This window comes from Hetaerina americana, unplaced genomic scaffold, assembly GCF_022747635.1.
Source record: "Hetaerina americana unplaced genomic scaffold, ioHetAmer1.1.p SCAF_74, whole genome shotgun sequence".
Taxonomy (NCBI): domain Eukaryota; kingdom Metazoa; phylum Arthropoda; class Insecta; order Odonata; family Calopterygidae; genus Hetaerina; species Hetaerina americana.
Window position 1 is genome coordinate 659,936 of NW_027287361.1, and position 13,639 is coordinate 673,574.

Below are 13,639 nucleotides of genomic sequence, written 5' to 3' on the forward strand. Positions count from 1 at the left end.
ACGATGATTAGTATTTACAAATTGCAAAAAACGTACCATGAATATAATCGACTATGCTAATGGGCTTATGAGAAGATGTTTACAACATAATAATGTAATTCACGACCACATAAATATTTTATGATCTTAATTTTGACAGAGGGCATAAAAACATAAAAGTATAAGCATAAAAAATCAATGTTCTCTAATATTTTTGCGTAGGTTTAATTACAGATTGTTTTTATAGTGTTTACCGATCACACATAACATATTTAATGATTAAATAGGCATGGAAAGACCTGGAGGTAGGAATGAAAGTCAGTGGGAAATTGATAAAATTAGTTAGGTTCGCTGATGACCAAGCTTTAGTTTGTCAGTCAGCCAAGGGGTTGCAAGCATTGCTGAGTGAATTGGAAATTTACTGGACAGGTATGAGATGAAAATCAATATTAATAAAACAAAGGTTATGCGATTCTCTAGAAAGAAGCTAAACATTAAAATAGGAGAGCAAAAACTAGAGCAGGTAGAACAGTTTACGTATCTCGGAAGTGTTTTGGACCAGCACTGTCAAAGTAGTAGGGACCTAAGGCGAAGAATTGCGCTAGGCAAAGAGGCTTTCACAAGGAGGATGGAGTTGATGACAGGGACGTTGAGTAAGGATATTAAGAAAAGACTCGTAAAAACTTTGATATGGAGCGTAGCTATGTACGGTGCGGAAACGTGGTAATTGAAGCAGGAGAATAGGCGTAGGCTGGAGGCTTTCGAAATGTGGGTGTGGAGAAGAATGGAGAAGGTTAAATGGCCTGAGAAGAAAACAAATGAGGAAGTACTTAGTATGGTGGGCGAAGAGAGGGGTTTGTTGGGAGAAATCCTATGGAGGCAGGAAAAGTGGATGAAGGGGGTATTGACTGGCAGTGGGATGTTGAAGACTGTTATAGAGGGGAGAATGTTAGGCAAAGGAGGTAAGGGAAGGAACAGGATAGAGATGTTGGACGGGATGAATGGAGGAAGAATGTACTCAGAGATGAAGAGGGACCTGATGTAGAGTAGGATGCGGGATGTGGTGTTTTGTTAGGAGTAATAAAATATTTATTTTGTAGTTGTGTCCATCCAAAAACCACCTTAACCGGTAGATTACCTTATAATAATAACATATTTAATGAAAATATTTATCTTTTTTATCATTCATTCATCGTTTTAACCGATATTATTCTAATTTTATTCATGAAACATGGCAACCTATGCATCAAAATGGGCCTACGCAACAATTTTAGTCAGTAAAAAAATTGAAGCTGACGGGTACGGACTGATTTTTCATCACACAGAATTTTAAAAATAATTCCCGAATTTTTTAAATCTCTCAAGTAAAACCCATTTATTTACATGCGAGGCCTCAATATTTTTGCAACCACGCTTACACTTAAATACTGACATAATCCAGTACTTTACAAGAAGTTCCCAATCCTGTCAACAACAGGTAAACTGCTATTTCAATATGTACAGCGAATGATAGAAGGAATATTTGCTCGTTTGTTTGACTTACCAAAATAAAGAATTTATGCAGCTTACACCCTAAAACATCGTAAAATATTTATCATGAGACTACTCCAGCTGAAGATTACTGTAAGAAACTTTAGAGATGAGCAATCATTAGAACAGGAAAGCAATGAATAAGCAAACAATTAGATTTACAAAGTGCCTAGCTGTAACAAAATAGGCGGGTACGATAGTGAAGGGAGGGCGTTAAGCCTTCGTGAATGGCGGTAAATAAGCCGTAGAGATAATCTCGTAAAAGTATCAGAGTCCCATTAAAACAAAATAAAATTTTTCACGCTCTATAAATTATCAGAAATAAATCATCGCTTCATGCAGGAGAATGAGCGCAAAATTAGGCGGTATCGTTTTCCGTCCTCTGTGGCACCAGGCGATTACAAATGGCAAAAAAAATACCCCCAGATTTTCAATCATTTGGAAATAGATGGGGGAATAGGTGGAGAAAAAACAAAGGCTAGAGATATTATTTCGGCTCGCATCACACGCCGCGATCTGGACTGAAACGAATGGATCGAAAGTGGACGACGAGAAGCGCCTCCGCGATTGTCAGGAGCGATACGCTTCCGATTTTCCGCCGCGAGTTGGCGCGGGGGTCGGTGTTTGGGGAAAGAGAGCGATTTTATTTCTTCCTTCCCCCGTCCGGACCCCCCCCCCCAACGCCCGACGTCTCCTCGCTCCGCCATCTCCCCCTCCCCTCTCTACCAAAGTTGCATTCCATCTCACGTGTTTTCAACCTTTTAACCTCCGACACCACTCTTCATCGACTGCCACCTTCCGCGATGGCGAATGGGTTAGGTGGGTGGAGGAGGGGTAAAGTTTCCGGGGCCAGGGAGGGACCCCTGGGAGAGGAGAAGAATGAGAGGAAGAGGGGAGGTTGATGTCGAGAGTGGGTGGCGGGAAAGAGAACCTAAAAATGGAGGTTGGCGTGGCACCATTGGGAGTGGAGAGTGAGGACTTTAACTCATTAATAACATCACACTTAACGCATTCAGCGGTGGGAAGGAGGATGGGTGAGGTTGCAAGTGGGGAGGGATGGGAGTGTTGGCAGACCGTTTTAGTTGGGATGGAGTGGGTAGTTGAACAACGATGCCGAACTCCTCCTATGACGACCTCCGAAAGCCTCATTCTACTGATAACTTTCCAACACTGAGCGATTCGAGGGTACCCGCCCCTCTCCCCCTAAACGCCTCTCTTGTGTCACTCCGGACAACTATTCAAAGTTCAAACCATCGTTCTTCGCTCCCCCTTTCTCTTCACATCATACCACCCACTCCTAAATGATCCCCTCCCCCGCTTCGTCCTTTATTCCATCTCCACCACCCATCTTATCCCTCCCAACCCTCACCCCTTCGGTGTCCTTCCGAGCCGGCGCTCAAATTCCCCTCCCCCCACACACATACCCTCCACCGTACTCCTGGGGTTTTCCAAGTTTCCCGCTGTGTCGAAGTCGTGCCAGTGGCGGCCACCCTACCCCTCTCGCCCCCTCCCTCGGTTTACTTTTCCTCTCCGCTTCAACTCCCACGCGCGACGCTCCTTCCGCCGCGCTCAGGCGAGTCCATCTTACATCCACGAGCCCCACCTCCTCTTTTCTGACCAGCAATAAAAGGAAGAACTTTATGGGAATTTTATTCCTTTCGCCGGAGGATAGCAAAAATTGTGGGTGGTCACCTACCGGCTCCTCTCTTTGCGACCGAGGCTGCGAGCCGCTGGCCGGCCTGCGAAGTAATCCCTGAGTCCGCAGCGCTTTATTCATTTTTAGCGGCTTTGGATGAAAATCTCTCTCTCTATCTCTCTGTTGTACACCTTCATTAACGAAAGTAGTCAGGGATGTGGGGAGCCTTATTTATTTTTTCGACCAGTTATTCCATTGTTGCGGTGGCTCGGACTAAATTTTTTTCAGGCGCATGCGCAGTTTTGCTGGACTTGTATGACTGATATTTTTTCCCCAGGACCCTCCGTCCACCTGAGTTAGAACGGTTACCATGTATTAAAAACTATCACACGTATTATGAGCATCTCTGAACTAGATGACGGTTACAGCAGAGTGTGTAGCAAGTTTCACACAAGTTCAGATGCAAATCGGAGAAAGTAACGACAAAAAAAACAAACATTTTTATCTGCCACTTTGAGCATTCCTATTTTCAATCATTTCCCAAATCTATCAGGTGAGACACTGATGCTTCAAATCTATTTTGACCTCTTTATAATCCGTTTAATGGGTAAACTGATAATTTTTTCTTATATTTTTTTATCGCCGGTCGATATAATTATTTGGTTCACAGTTCTGCTTAAATTTTGGCAAAGTCTTTCTTTTTTGGGTAAAAAATTTCCAGAATATCACTAGCAGAGAGTAAATAATATATGTTTGCGATTTCAGCATTAAATTTTAGTTTCTTATATGATTCTGATTAATTCCCGTTTGATAATGGTACGTTTGAGGGTAACTATTATGAAAGATACTATCCAAGAAATAGCATCTATCGATATTAGCTTATTTTATGGCAGTATTCAGCGATGCACAACAATAATTGTAAAAATAGAAGTTAAATGAAATAAATATTTAGATACATCGTTAAGGGAAAAAATTGACTGTTAAATAAAAGAGCCTTTTTCTGGTTTTACCTTTTAGAATTCCTTGGTTGTAATAAGACAACGTAATTCTTTACGAGTCCACAGACGTCATTATATGTATTTATTAACTAATTCTAATGTGGTGATTTTCATGTGGAAATGCTCAGTACCAGTAGATCACAATAGAAATATTTTTGAACATTTTTTTCCGCCATTAGAATGCGTATATAATTCAATGCACTTGAGAAAAGAAAAATGCAAGCGCGACGATTGATAAGTGTAAGAGTTATATATTTCCCAAAAATTTGATTTTTTATATAACTGAATTAAATACTTGGTCCTTAAATAGTCATTTTCATCTATGATATTTTTCTATGACATTGAAATTTCACACTGATAAATGAAAAATTTTATTCGCCCACTTTGGCACTCGCTACTCGTTATATCTGAAGTTAATAAAATTTTGAGAAACATTAGTCCCTTCGTTCTCTGCGTTCAACTCCCATTTGATGACGGTGAAGGCGAGCAGCGAACGATGGAGTTATTGTGAAAGGAGTGGCTAGGCGCCTTGATGCATTTTAGCGGGAGCAGAATCTTGCCAAGGAATAATATGCCCCATAGGAAGAAGCAAAAACGCACGAATTAGAAAGTGCTCATTTATTTTAACCGTGATGAAGTTGGCGAGGCACGGGGAAGGAGAGACGTTTCTAGAAAAAGGCCACGGAATAATCGAAAGAATATATATTTACATGAATTTTTATTCTAGCTGAGAAAGTAATGTTTTTATAAAAAGTATGAATAACTCCTAGAAACCGTAACTTAATTTAATTAAAAAGAATGGATATGATTCCTCTTACTTCTTACTAAGTAAATGCGAAATATGAGAAATTTTATTCAGCTTTCATTTATTTGCTGTGCTGCACTTATCAGAATATAAACATTAATAACTACATTGGATGATGTAATTATAGCTGAAATGCAGCTCTTTTTTAAAATGAAAATAGGAGGAAATGCCATTGTTTGCAATCGTCCATAAAAATATTTATAATATTAAATTAATATTTAAAAGTTTAACATTTATTTTGGGTTATATTCCTGCATGATAGCCTAAATATGACGAAAAATAAACCCAGGAATTAATTCAGGAGTCTAATGAAATAATTTATTCATTATATCAGGTTACCAAGTAGAATATTATTATTCTACATCTACACAGTGCCCCGCGAGCCGCCGCAAGGGCGTGTGGCGTGTGGGGGGTATTAGGTCTTCAGCCATGCATACACAATGACCATCTTTTTACCTCTACTCAAATTTTGGTTCGATCATGCACTCGAAAAATATTAAAATCACAAAAGGGAGTACTTACATGCAACAATATCTACATCTACTTAATACCCCGCCAGCCGCCGCAAGGGCGTTTTGCGGGTGGCGTCCTAATTATTGTTTCCTACTATATTAAATGAATGTACAACTTTTCCAGTGAATAAAAAATGTCTTTTTTAATTTAACAAGGCTATTTCATTGAAATGGCAAAATAAGAAGGTAAAAATATTAACTTTGTTGCAGCAAAAAATCTAGCAGCAAGATGTATTTAGTTTGAACTTTTTGATTGTAAATTCAAGAATGCTATGCAAGACTTCCTGGAAACTTTCCTAGCTGCATCAAATTATAATAACATGCTTTGAACTTGACCACATGAGAATTTAGGGCATTCGTTCTGTTTTCTTTGGCCTCATTCATAACGAATTGATATCAATTTATCTTTCCGAAAGAAACAATATTAGTTAAGCGATGTGAAACGTAATATATAATATACGATGATATTGACTGCATAATGTAAACTTGACTCGCCGTTTTTACAAAGCTTTCAGATGAGTGACAAAGAAGCGATAGTCATCACCTGTAAACATTAATTGCAAATTATATTTTGCTGGCACCTATACATGTTGGATGTTAGACTGAAACGCATTTTTTTAATCTTATTCCATTAAAAAAACAAGCTATGCTTCTTGGGCTACTAATAGTTAACAGATCACTTTAATTTCAAATTGAGTTAAGCAACCAAATTTTCAAATTTATTTTAATCAAGTCTCTTTTACTAATTTATCCTTTATAAAGATAAATTGGATTATATTGCACAGTTAAAAACTAATAACTGTTAAGAAAATGTAGGGTGGCATACAACATTTTTCAGAAAACCGATTATTTTACATAAATATACAAGACCTCAAAATACACTATTTAATGTAATGAAATGCACTGTGTAATGTAGCCCAGTGAAAAGTGTTGCAGTATTTATGACCTTCAGCACTCCCTTGGTATGCCAATTACAGGGACTAGCAAACTTATTCGTAACTCTGAGAAACAAGCCTCTCTCTGTTCGAGAGACTATCTGATAGTGTAACACCACTTCTCTCCTGAAATTTAAGCACCTAATCCGCTTTGAACTTCCTATGATACTCAAGATTAATTTCGCGAAAAACCGTGAAACATCAGGCTGGTGACTGTGGTTCCATAGAGGAATAGGGATAGTAGAGAATTTTTTTAAGGTAATCTACACATGGATGGACACAACCATAAAAATAATATTTTGTTTCTGCTAACAAAACACAACCCAACATCCCACTTTACACCAAGCCCCTATTAATCTGTATCTACTTTCTTCCTCCCTTCATTCCTTCCAGCATCCCTATTCTATTCCTGCCCTTTCCTCGTTTGCCTTACATTCTCCACTCTATCACAGTCTTCAACATCCCACTGCCGATCAATACGCTTTTCATCCATTTTTCCTGCCTCCTTATGATTTCTCTCAACATTCCCTTCTCCTCGTCCACCATTCCTAGCACTTCCTCATTTGTTTTCCTTTCGATCCTTTTCACCTTCTCCATTTCTCTCCACTCCTGCATTTCAAAAGCCTCAAATCTACGTCACTGCTTCAGTGAGCCTATTTCCGCGCCGTACATAACTACGCTCCAAATCATATTTTTGATTGGTATTTTCTTCACATTCTTACTCAATACCCCCGTCATCAACTCCCTCCTCCTGATAAAAGATTCTTTTTCCTAGCGCAATTCTTATCCTTACGTCCCTACTTCTTTGTCCATGTTGTTCCAAAAACTTCCGAGATACGTAAACTGTTCCACCTGCTCTAGTTTTTGCCCTCATATTTTAATATTTAGCTTAGCCTGTGTCTTTCTGGTAAATCGCATAGCCTTTGTTTTATTTATATAGATTTTTATCCCATATCTATTGCACTGAATTTCCAATTCACTCAGCAATGCTTGCAACCACTTGACTGACTGACAAACTGAAGCTTGGTCATCTTAAACCTAACTGATTTTACGAATTCCCCTCCGACTTTCATTCCTCTCTCCAGTTTTTTCCATGCCTCGTCAATCCTTTCCTCCATATGTAGGTTGGACAGCGCCGTAAATAGTGGACAGCCGTTCCTGTCGCCTCTTCCTAACACTGCCCATCCGGACTCTCCGTCCCCCACCGGTACCTGAGCTATCTGAAACATATACAGGTTGCGGATTAGCCTCCCGTCCCTCTAATGTATTCTTATTTTCCGCAGTATATTCATTAGGTTTACCTAATTCACTATAGCAAACGGCTTTTGTAGTAATTCAAAATAGGCAAATACGTCGGGATTGTATTATATATTCCTCTCATTAGTAATCTCATTTCTGCAATCACATCAAAAGTGCCTCTCCCCTTCCTGAAGCCAGGCTGATCACCCCCTTAGTTATCATTTGCTCTTTTCTCCATCCTTTTTTTGATAATCCTGAGAACCAAGCTGCGTGTGAAATCAATCTTATGATTCTATAGTCATCACATGATGCAGCCTGTACCCTTTTTGGAATAGGAACTAACACTGATTCTACCAAATCTTCCGGTAACGCCGAAGACGACAAGATAGCGAAAGTTTGTGCTGTGTTGCATAAGAATTTTTGTTCGGCAGTGCAAGAGACGATTAGAGGACAGCACCGTTTGTGAACTTTCCACACGTGTCTGACAAATGATTTGATTCTGCGCCCCGTTTCGTCAGAATTTTTTGTTTCGACTGTTGAGAGAAGAGCAGAGGCAACAAGGAGACACCATTATTCAGGAATTCTGTATCGTGCAAGTTCCAAGGAACACTTTCAGAAAACCTCTGTGATGGATGGCGAGTCATGGGTTGGAGATGTTGACTTGATATCAACATGTAGCCTTCACAGAGTGGTAAAAGAAGTCTCCGCGACAGAAAGAACTCAACAAGTTCGTCCATGTGTCAAATTTGTGCAGATTTTTTATCGACAGCATAGCTATTCATCAGATTTCTCACGGAAGGAAAGTGAATGGATTTTATCTGGATTAGTGGTTTTAATTACCGGAGACAATTCGAATAAAACGTGGGATATAGGAAAAAACTCTTGAATCCCTCCAAGTGACAGCTCGCCGTTACTGACGGAACGATTACATTCTGATGCACCACGAAAGGAAAACCACTGTACCAATTCAGCGGCGAACTACTTACAAGGGGACAAGGCTAATTATATTTAGTAGCTATTTGGCAATTTATGAAGTATCATGTCAATCGCTATTATTATTAGAAGCAATCTGACCGAGGTAGGCTTTTTATTAACGAGAGACTACATCCTGCTTTTACTTTTCTGGTACACCAACGTTTGCATTCAAGTATAAGTATGCCACCATATGCGGGCCATGTAACTATATTCCCAGAGAAGAAAGAGCTTACACATTTACTATTAACTATAGGTAAAGGGATGAAGAAGCGCTACCTAAAGATAATTAAGATTGATAAAAAGGTCTGGAGTCGAAGTAGGGAAGATGATATCCAAGTAAGACTAGGAAATTACCCAGGGGAACAAGTGAATAGTTTTGCAGTTTCAGCAGAAAAAGTTATCAGCGATGGAAGAATCAAAATAGATGCATTAAGTGGGATTACAATTGCGAGGAGAACTTCAGAAGAAAAGTAATTTATGAAGGCAAACAGTTCTGACATAGACAAAGGAATGCAATTTATTGAAACTTATATATGGAGTATACTTTTCTATGGATGCTAGACGTGGACATTGGGGGTAGTAGGGAAAAGAAGATAGGAGACAATGTTGATGTGGTGCTTCAGAAAATTATGACCACAAAAGAGATCGAGAGATGATAATTAATGTGTGCTTGAAAGATTTGGTGAAGAAATATGCCAATGAAAGCCACTTAGAGGAGGGAAATTGATTGGATGCATCCTGAAATGAGATTGCTTGCTAAAGATTATTTTTGAAGGAAGCATAAATGGGAAGGATTGCAGAGGAATACATACATTAAAAGACGAAAAAGTCAATGACCAATGTCCGCATTAGAAGCTAAGAGGTAATTAAGGAATTGCGACACATCAATAATGGCATTGGTAGCCTGTAATGATGACACTTGCGTTCCAATATACCATTTTTCAGCTCCGCAACTTTTCTATCTCCATTCATGCCGTTCGATATGCCCATTCGTTTCCTCCTTTTTGTACTGTTCACTCAACCTTATTCAACGTTTTGCTCCCCCTCAATATCTCCCGTAGCTTTCATTCATACCTTTTCCGAAGTTATCCCAACAACTTTTCTTTTCTCCTACCATGCCTAGTACTTCCTCAATTCTTTTCTTTTACGCTCTCTCAAATTTCTCAATTCTTCTCCAAACCCCACATCTAAAGAACCTCTTATCTGCAATTATCCTCATCCCCCATTGATCAAGTTTCAGAGACTTACAAAAATACGAACCATATCAAAGTTTTCACGATTCTTTACCTGACACCATATAACTTTTGGCCTCATTAATCAACTTCCTTCACTTTTGGAACAATTCTTCATCCAATTAGTTCTTTTCCAAACGAACTTACTTATTTGCTCATTTACGTCTAAAATACTTTACAAATAAGAGAAGTACTGAATCTCTTTTTTGGAATTATTAATCAATGAAAGTCTTCATGCTGAATTTCTGCGTCGTAAACACTACTGATGATACAAGAAGAACTATTGTAACTTTTTCTTAAATTCCTGAACATCAACAGCATTCTTTCTATTTTTATCTTTTTACACATTTGTATCTCGCTGTACATATTTAGGAAGAGCGTGATCAATGCACACAGTTTCGCGGGAGCAGATGCAGATTCAGATCACAATTTAATAATAACGTGTAACATCCAATTCAAAAAGATATGGTGAAACAAGGAAGACGATTTAGGAAATGGAATTAGGAAGCATTACCAGAAAAGACAAGAGCTGGCTTTAGAAAAATAGTGAGAACAGGGAGCTGAGTTCTATATAAAAAAATGGAAACATATAAAAAAATATATATTGAAAGCTGTAAACGAAACCATGGGAATAAAGATAGGACAATGCCAAGGAAATCATGGATTACGGACGAGATGATTAGGAAAATAGACGAAGAACGAAATCGAAGAATATAAACTCCGAGTCAGGCAGAAGGAAATATAAAGAGCTCAATAATAAACTAAGGCGGGGAACAGGTAAAGATCTGTGGCGGAAGACAGACGCAGTTCGAGGATATGGAAAGTTTACAGAGGAAGGGTGCGTTGTGCAGAAAGTGAAACCACTGCCAAAAAGAAAAAAGGGACAGTCGTTGCAAACAATTAGAGATGCATGTAGGTTAGGTAGCATATGAATTGAGCCAGGGATGATCCAAGAGAGATGGAAAGAATATAGTATAGGGTAGAGAGAGTAGGCCAGCAAGATTTAACATAGAAAGAGAATATGAAATGGGTGAAAATAGCTTATGTCCAGGCTTACTAGGGGCATTAAGGGAATTGAAACCAAATAAGACCGTTGGGGTAGACAACATTCCGCTGGCAAACACATGATTTAGAGGTTTAGGAGTGTGTGGGAGGAATAGTTTTAATGGAATAGTTTGTAGCATTAATGAGGAAGAAATTTGGCCGGAATGTTTTGACAGATTAGTGCTAATTCCTATGCCATAAAGAGGCAAGGCGTCCTCATGCACGGACGTAGGCGTTCTCTAATTCGACGAATGCACAATAGTTTTTTATTTTCATCATCCATGCATTCCTTAAGTACTTTTGAGGAATAAAAATAATTTATTCATCCTATATCTGGCATAAATACTACATTATACTCCTCAGTTTTTGTTCAACTTTACCTTTCATAATCTTTCGGCTAACTTTTTATTGATCTCGTAAAACATGAATATGTGGTAATAATAGATTAATTACTATCTAATTCTTAAATTCCATCTAACTTCTCTCTACTCTTCATTTCTATTGGACGAGATAATTAATTATTTCTATTGCATGTTACAACTAATGTTTGAAAACAACTTAAGCAATATTACAGGCGCGTAATAAGTAGTTATCCCATCCGCTTAATGTACAATTTAAGCCTGCAGCTCATTTATGATAATGCTAAATCTATGTCTAACCACAATTTAAATGATGTTTATCTTAATCTTCAGGCACTTGTCTCTTATCTCTACATTTATTTTGTTATCTGAACCGGGTGATAGCTTTAAGCCCTTCCTCTCCAGGAAAACTCTGTATACGTAGTTTTCGCCCCGCGGGCATTCCTTGTTCACAACCCGCACTCTCCTACTTCATTCCCGTTTTTCCACCATCTAGTTCTGCTTTCATTTTTCCCAACAGGACTAGTTGTTTTCTTCTACGTCGTACATCTTCCCATTCATTACAGGTATGCTGCACTCCCATAAATTCCTTCCAACTTTTCAGCTCACTTTACTTACCTCCCTAGCATACTATTTATATTTTATTATTTATATTTTTTGAAGTTCTCTACATCATCATCTTCAACATTTCAAAATGCTTACCCTAGACCTCGTTGCACCTTCTCATTACAAATCACTATTATTGTAATGGCGGTATATTTCTCTATCATCGTTTCTGCTGCTGCCAAAATGACCTAGCAAGATTTTAAGTAATGACACCGATGAGTCCATCTTTTCCCCGCTGCCTCAGCCTTTTGGGCTGAGTTTCGTAGTGACCAGAATTTACTATTCTCTTATATAAAATACAAAGACAGCTGGGGAGAAATAATGGAAGTCGGTACCAGTTGCCTTTCCCCTGATATTTATCATACATCCTCGTATTACTTAGAAACAAAGGGTTCTACAGCATTTTCACTCAGTCTCTTGAAAAAAGAACTTGCAATTAAAGGGCAAGTAGAGTTTTTATTCCGAATTTGAAACATTGGAATTGCAAACCAGACTCCTTCACTAATAGGTTTTTCGCGCTCATTCCGCAACATGCATGGTGATGGCTTTGATCTTACCTTCCGTATTCCCGACCATCGGTATCTGCTCCCCATCTTCCCTTCTCCACACGATACTTGGCCTAGGCGAACCTGTGGCGGCACATCTCAGCGTCACATTCGTGCCCTCTCGCACCACCATGTCCGTGCTAGTCTGGTAGTCCAATATATCAGGGGGGACTGAAATATAAAGTAATGGAAAGATTAATTTTGGAAAGAGAAAACGTCCTATTCTTATTTATTTTTTTAGAGAACCTATGGGGATAGGCATTAGAGTTAACACACAAACCCTTTCCGAAGAAGGATTCGAATGATCGATAACGATCTGCCTAAATAATACAACATCCATATGATGTTTGACGGGATGCTAAAAAAGTAACTAGCCAAAAGTAAATTAAAGTGAAAAAAAATCGCAATGCCATAGAGACTCCAAAAATACATAATGCTTTAACTTCCGTATTTCATAATGAGAGGCAATAGTGCAACCATAAGGATGAATAACCATGAACCTAGAAACCACGGAGAATCACATTTCAGTTTCCTTAATTTCTCGAGAGCATAATGACTTCCGTATGAATCGTATATGAAAGGAATCAATTGTGTAATATTTTATATAATATATCGGTGACGATCATAATCAAATTCTCAGCCTCAAAATCACTCTTACTTCCAAATAAATGAAAGCCATGATACTAGATTCACTGAAACACAATCTAGAGTCTAGCGATTGGTTTCGGCAATACTCTTATATCAGGCATTATGTTATGCATGGTGGGAAATGACCAGTTCCTGATCAATGGCTCCGCTCACCACTTATTTCGTGTCTTATCTATAGTTAGCAAATGAATAATAGTTCTGGGAGGTAGAGGACGTTGACGATAATGTCAGTATCAAAAGAACAATATCTTGAAATCCTAAATAATCAATTTGACATGAATATTTATTTTATAAATAACATCGGCGCAACAAAAAACCTCGAGGCTTCACTGGAAATTCGGTGTTGATCCGGCGATTAGATTTCTGGTACCAGCGATTTTAATGTTTCGGGAGAAATTTTATCGTCGATCAACGAAAATATATATGAATTCCAAAAATTTTGAAGAATGATTTTGATGGGCGTTTTCGATTTTTACAAATTTTCTAATCGATTATGAGACAGATGCCGAAAAATCTACTATTCATAAAAGTCACTCAATACCGTAAAACCTCCTTTTGGATAGTAAACACATTCAACTGTAAATATCTGGGAAAAA

At 38.5% G+C, this 13,639-nt stretch overlaps 1 protein-coding gene across 1 annotated transcript in view; it reads right to left on the reverse strand.

The window, feature by feature from the left end:
• Positions 1 to 13,639, reverse strand: part of LOC139697380 (neurotrimin-like) — a 261,094-nt gene that overhangs the window by 46,726 nt on the left and 200,729 nt on the right. The window contains exon 3 of the mRNA XM_071596058.1: positions 12,408 to 12,566. Within this exon, the coding sequence (XP_071452159.1) occupies positions 12,408 to 12,566 (159 nt within the window). The remainder of the gene's footprint in view (positions 1 to 12,407; positions 12,567 to 13,639) is intronic.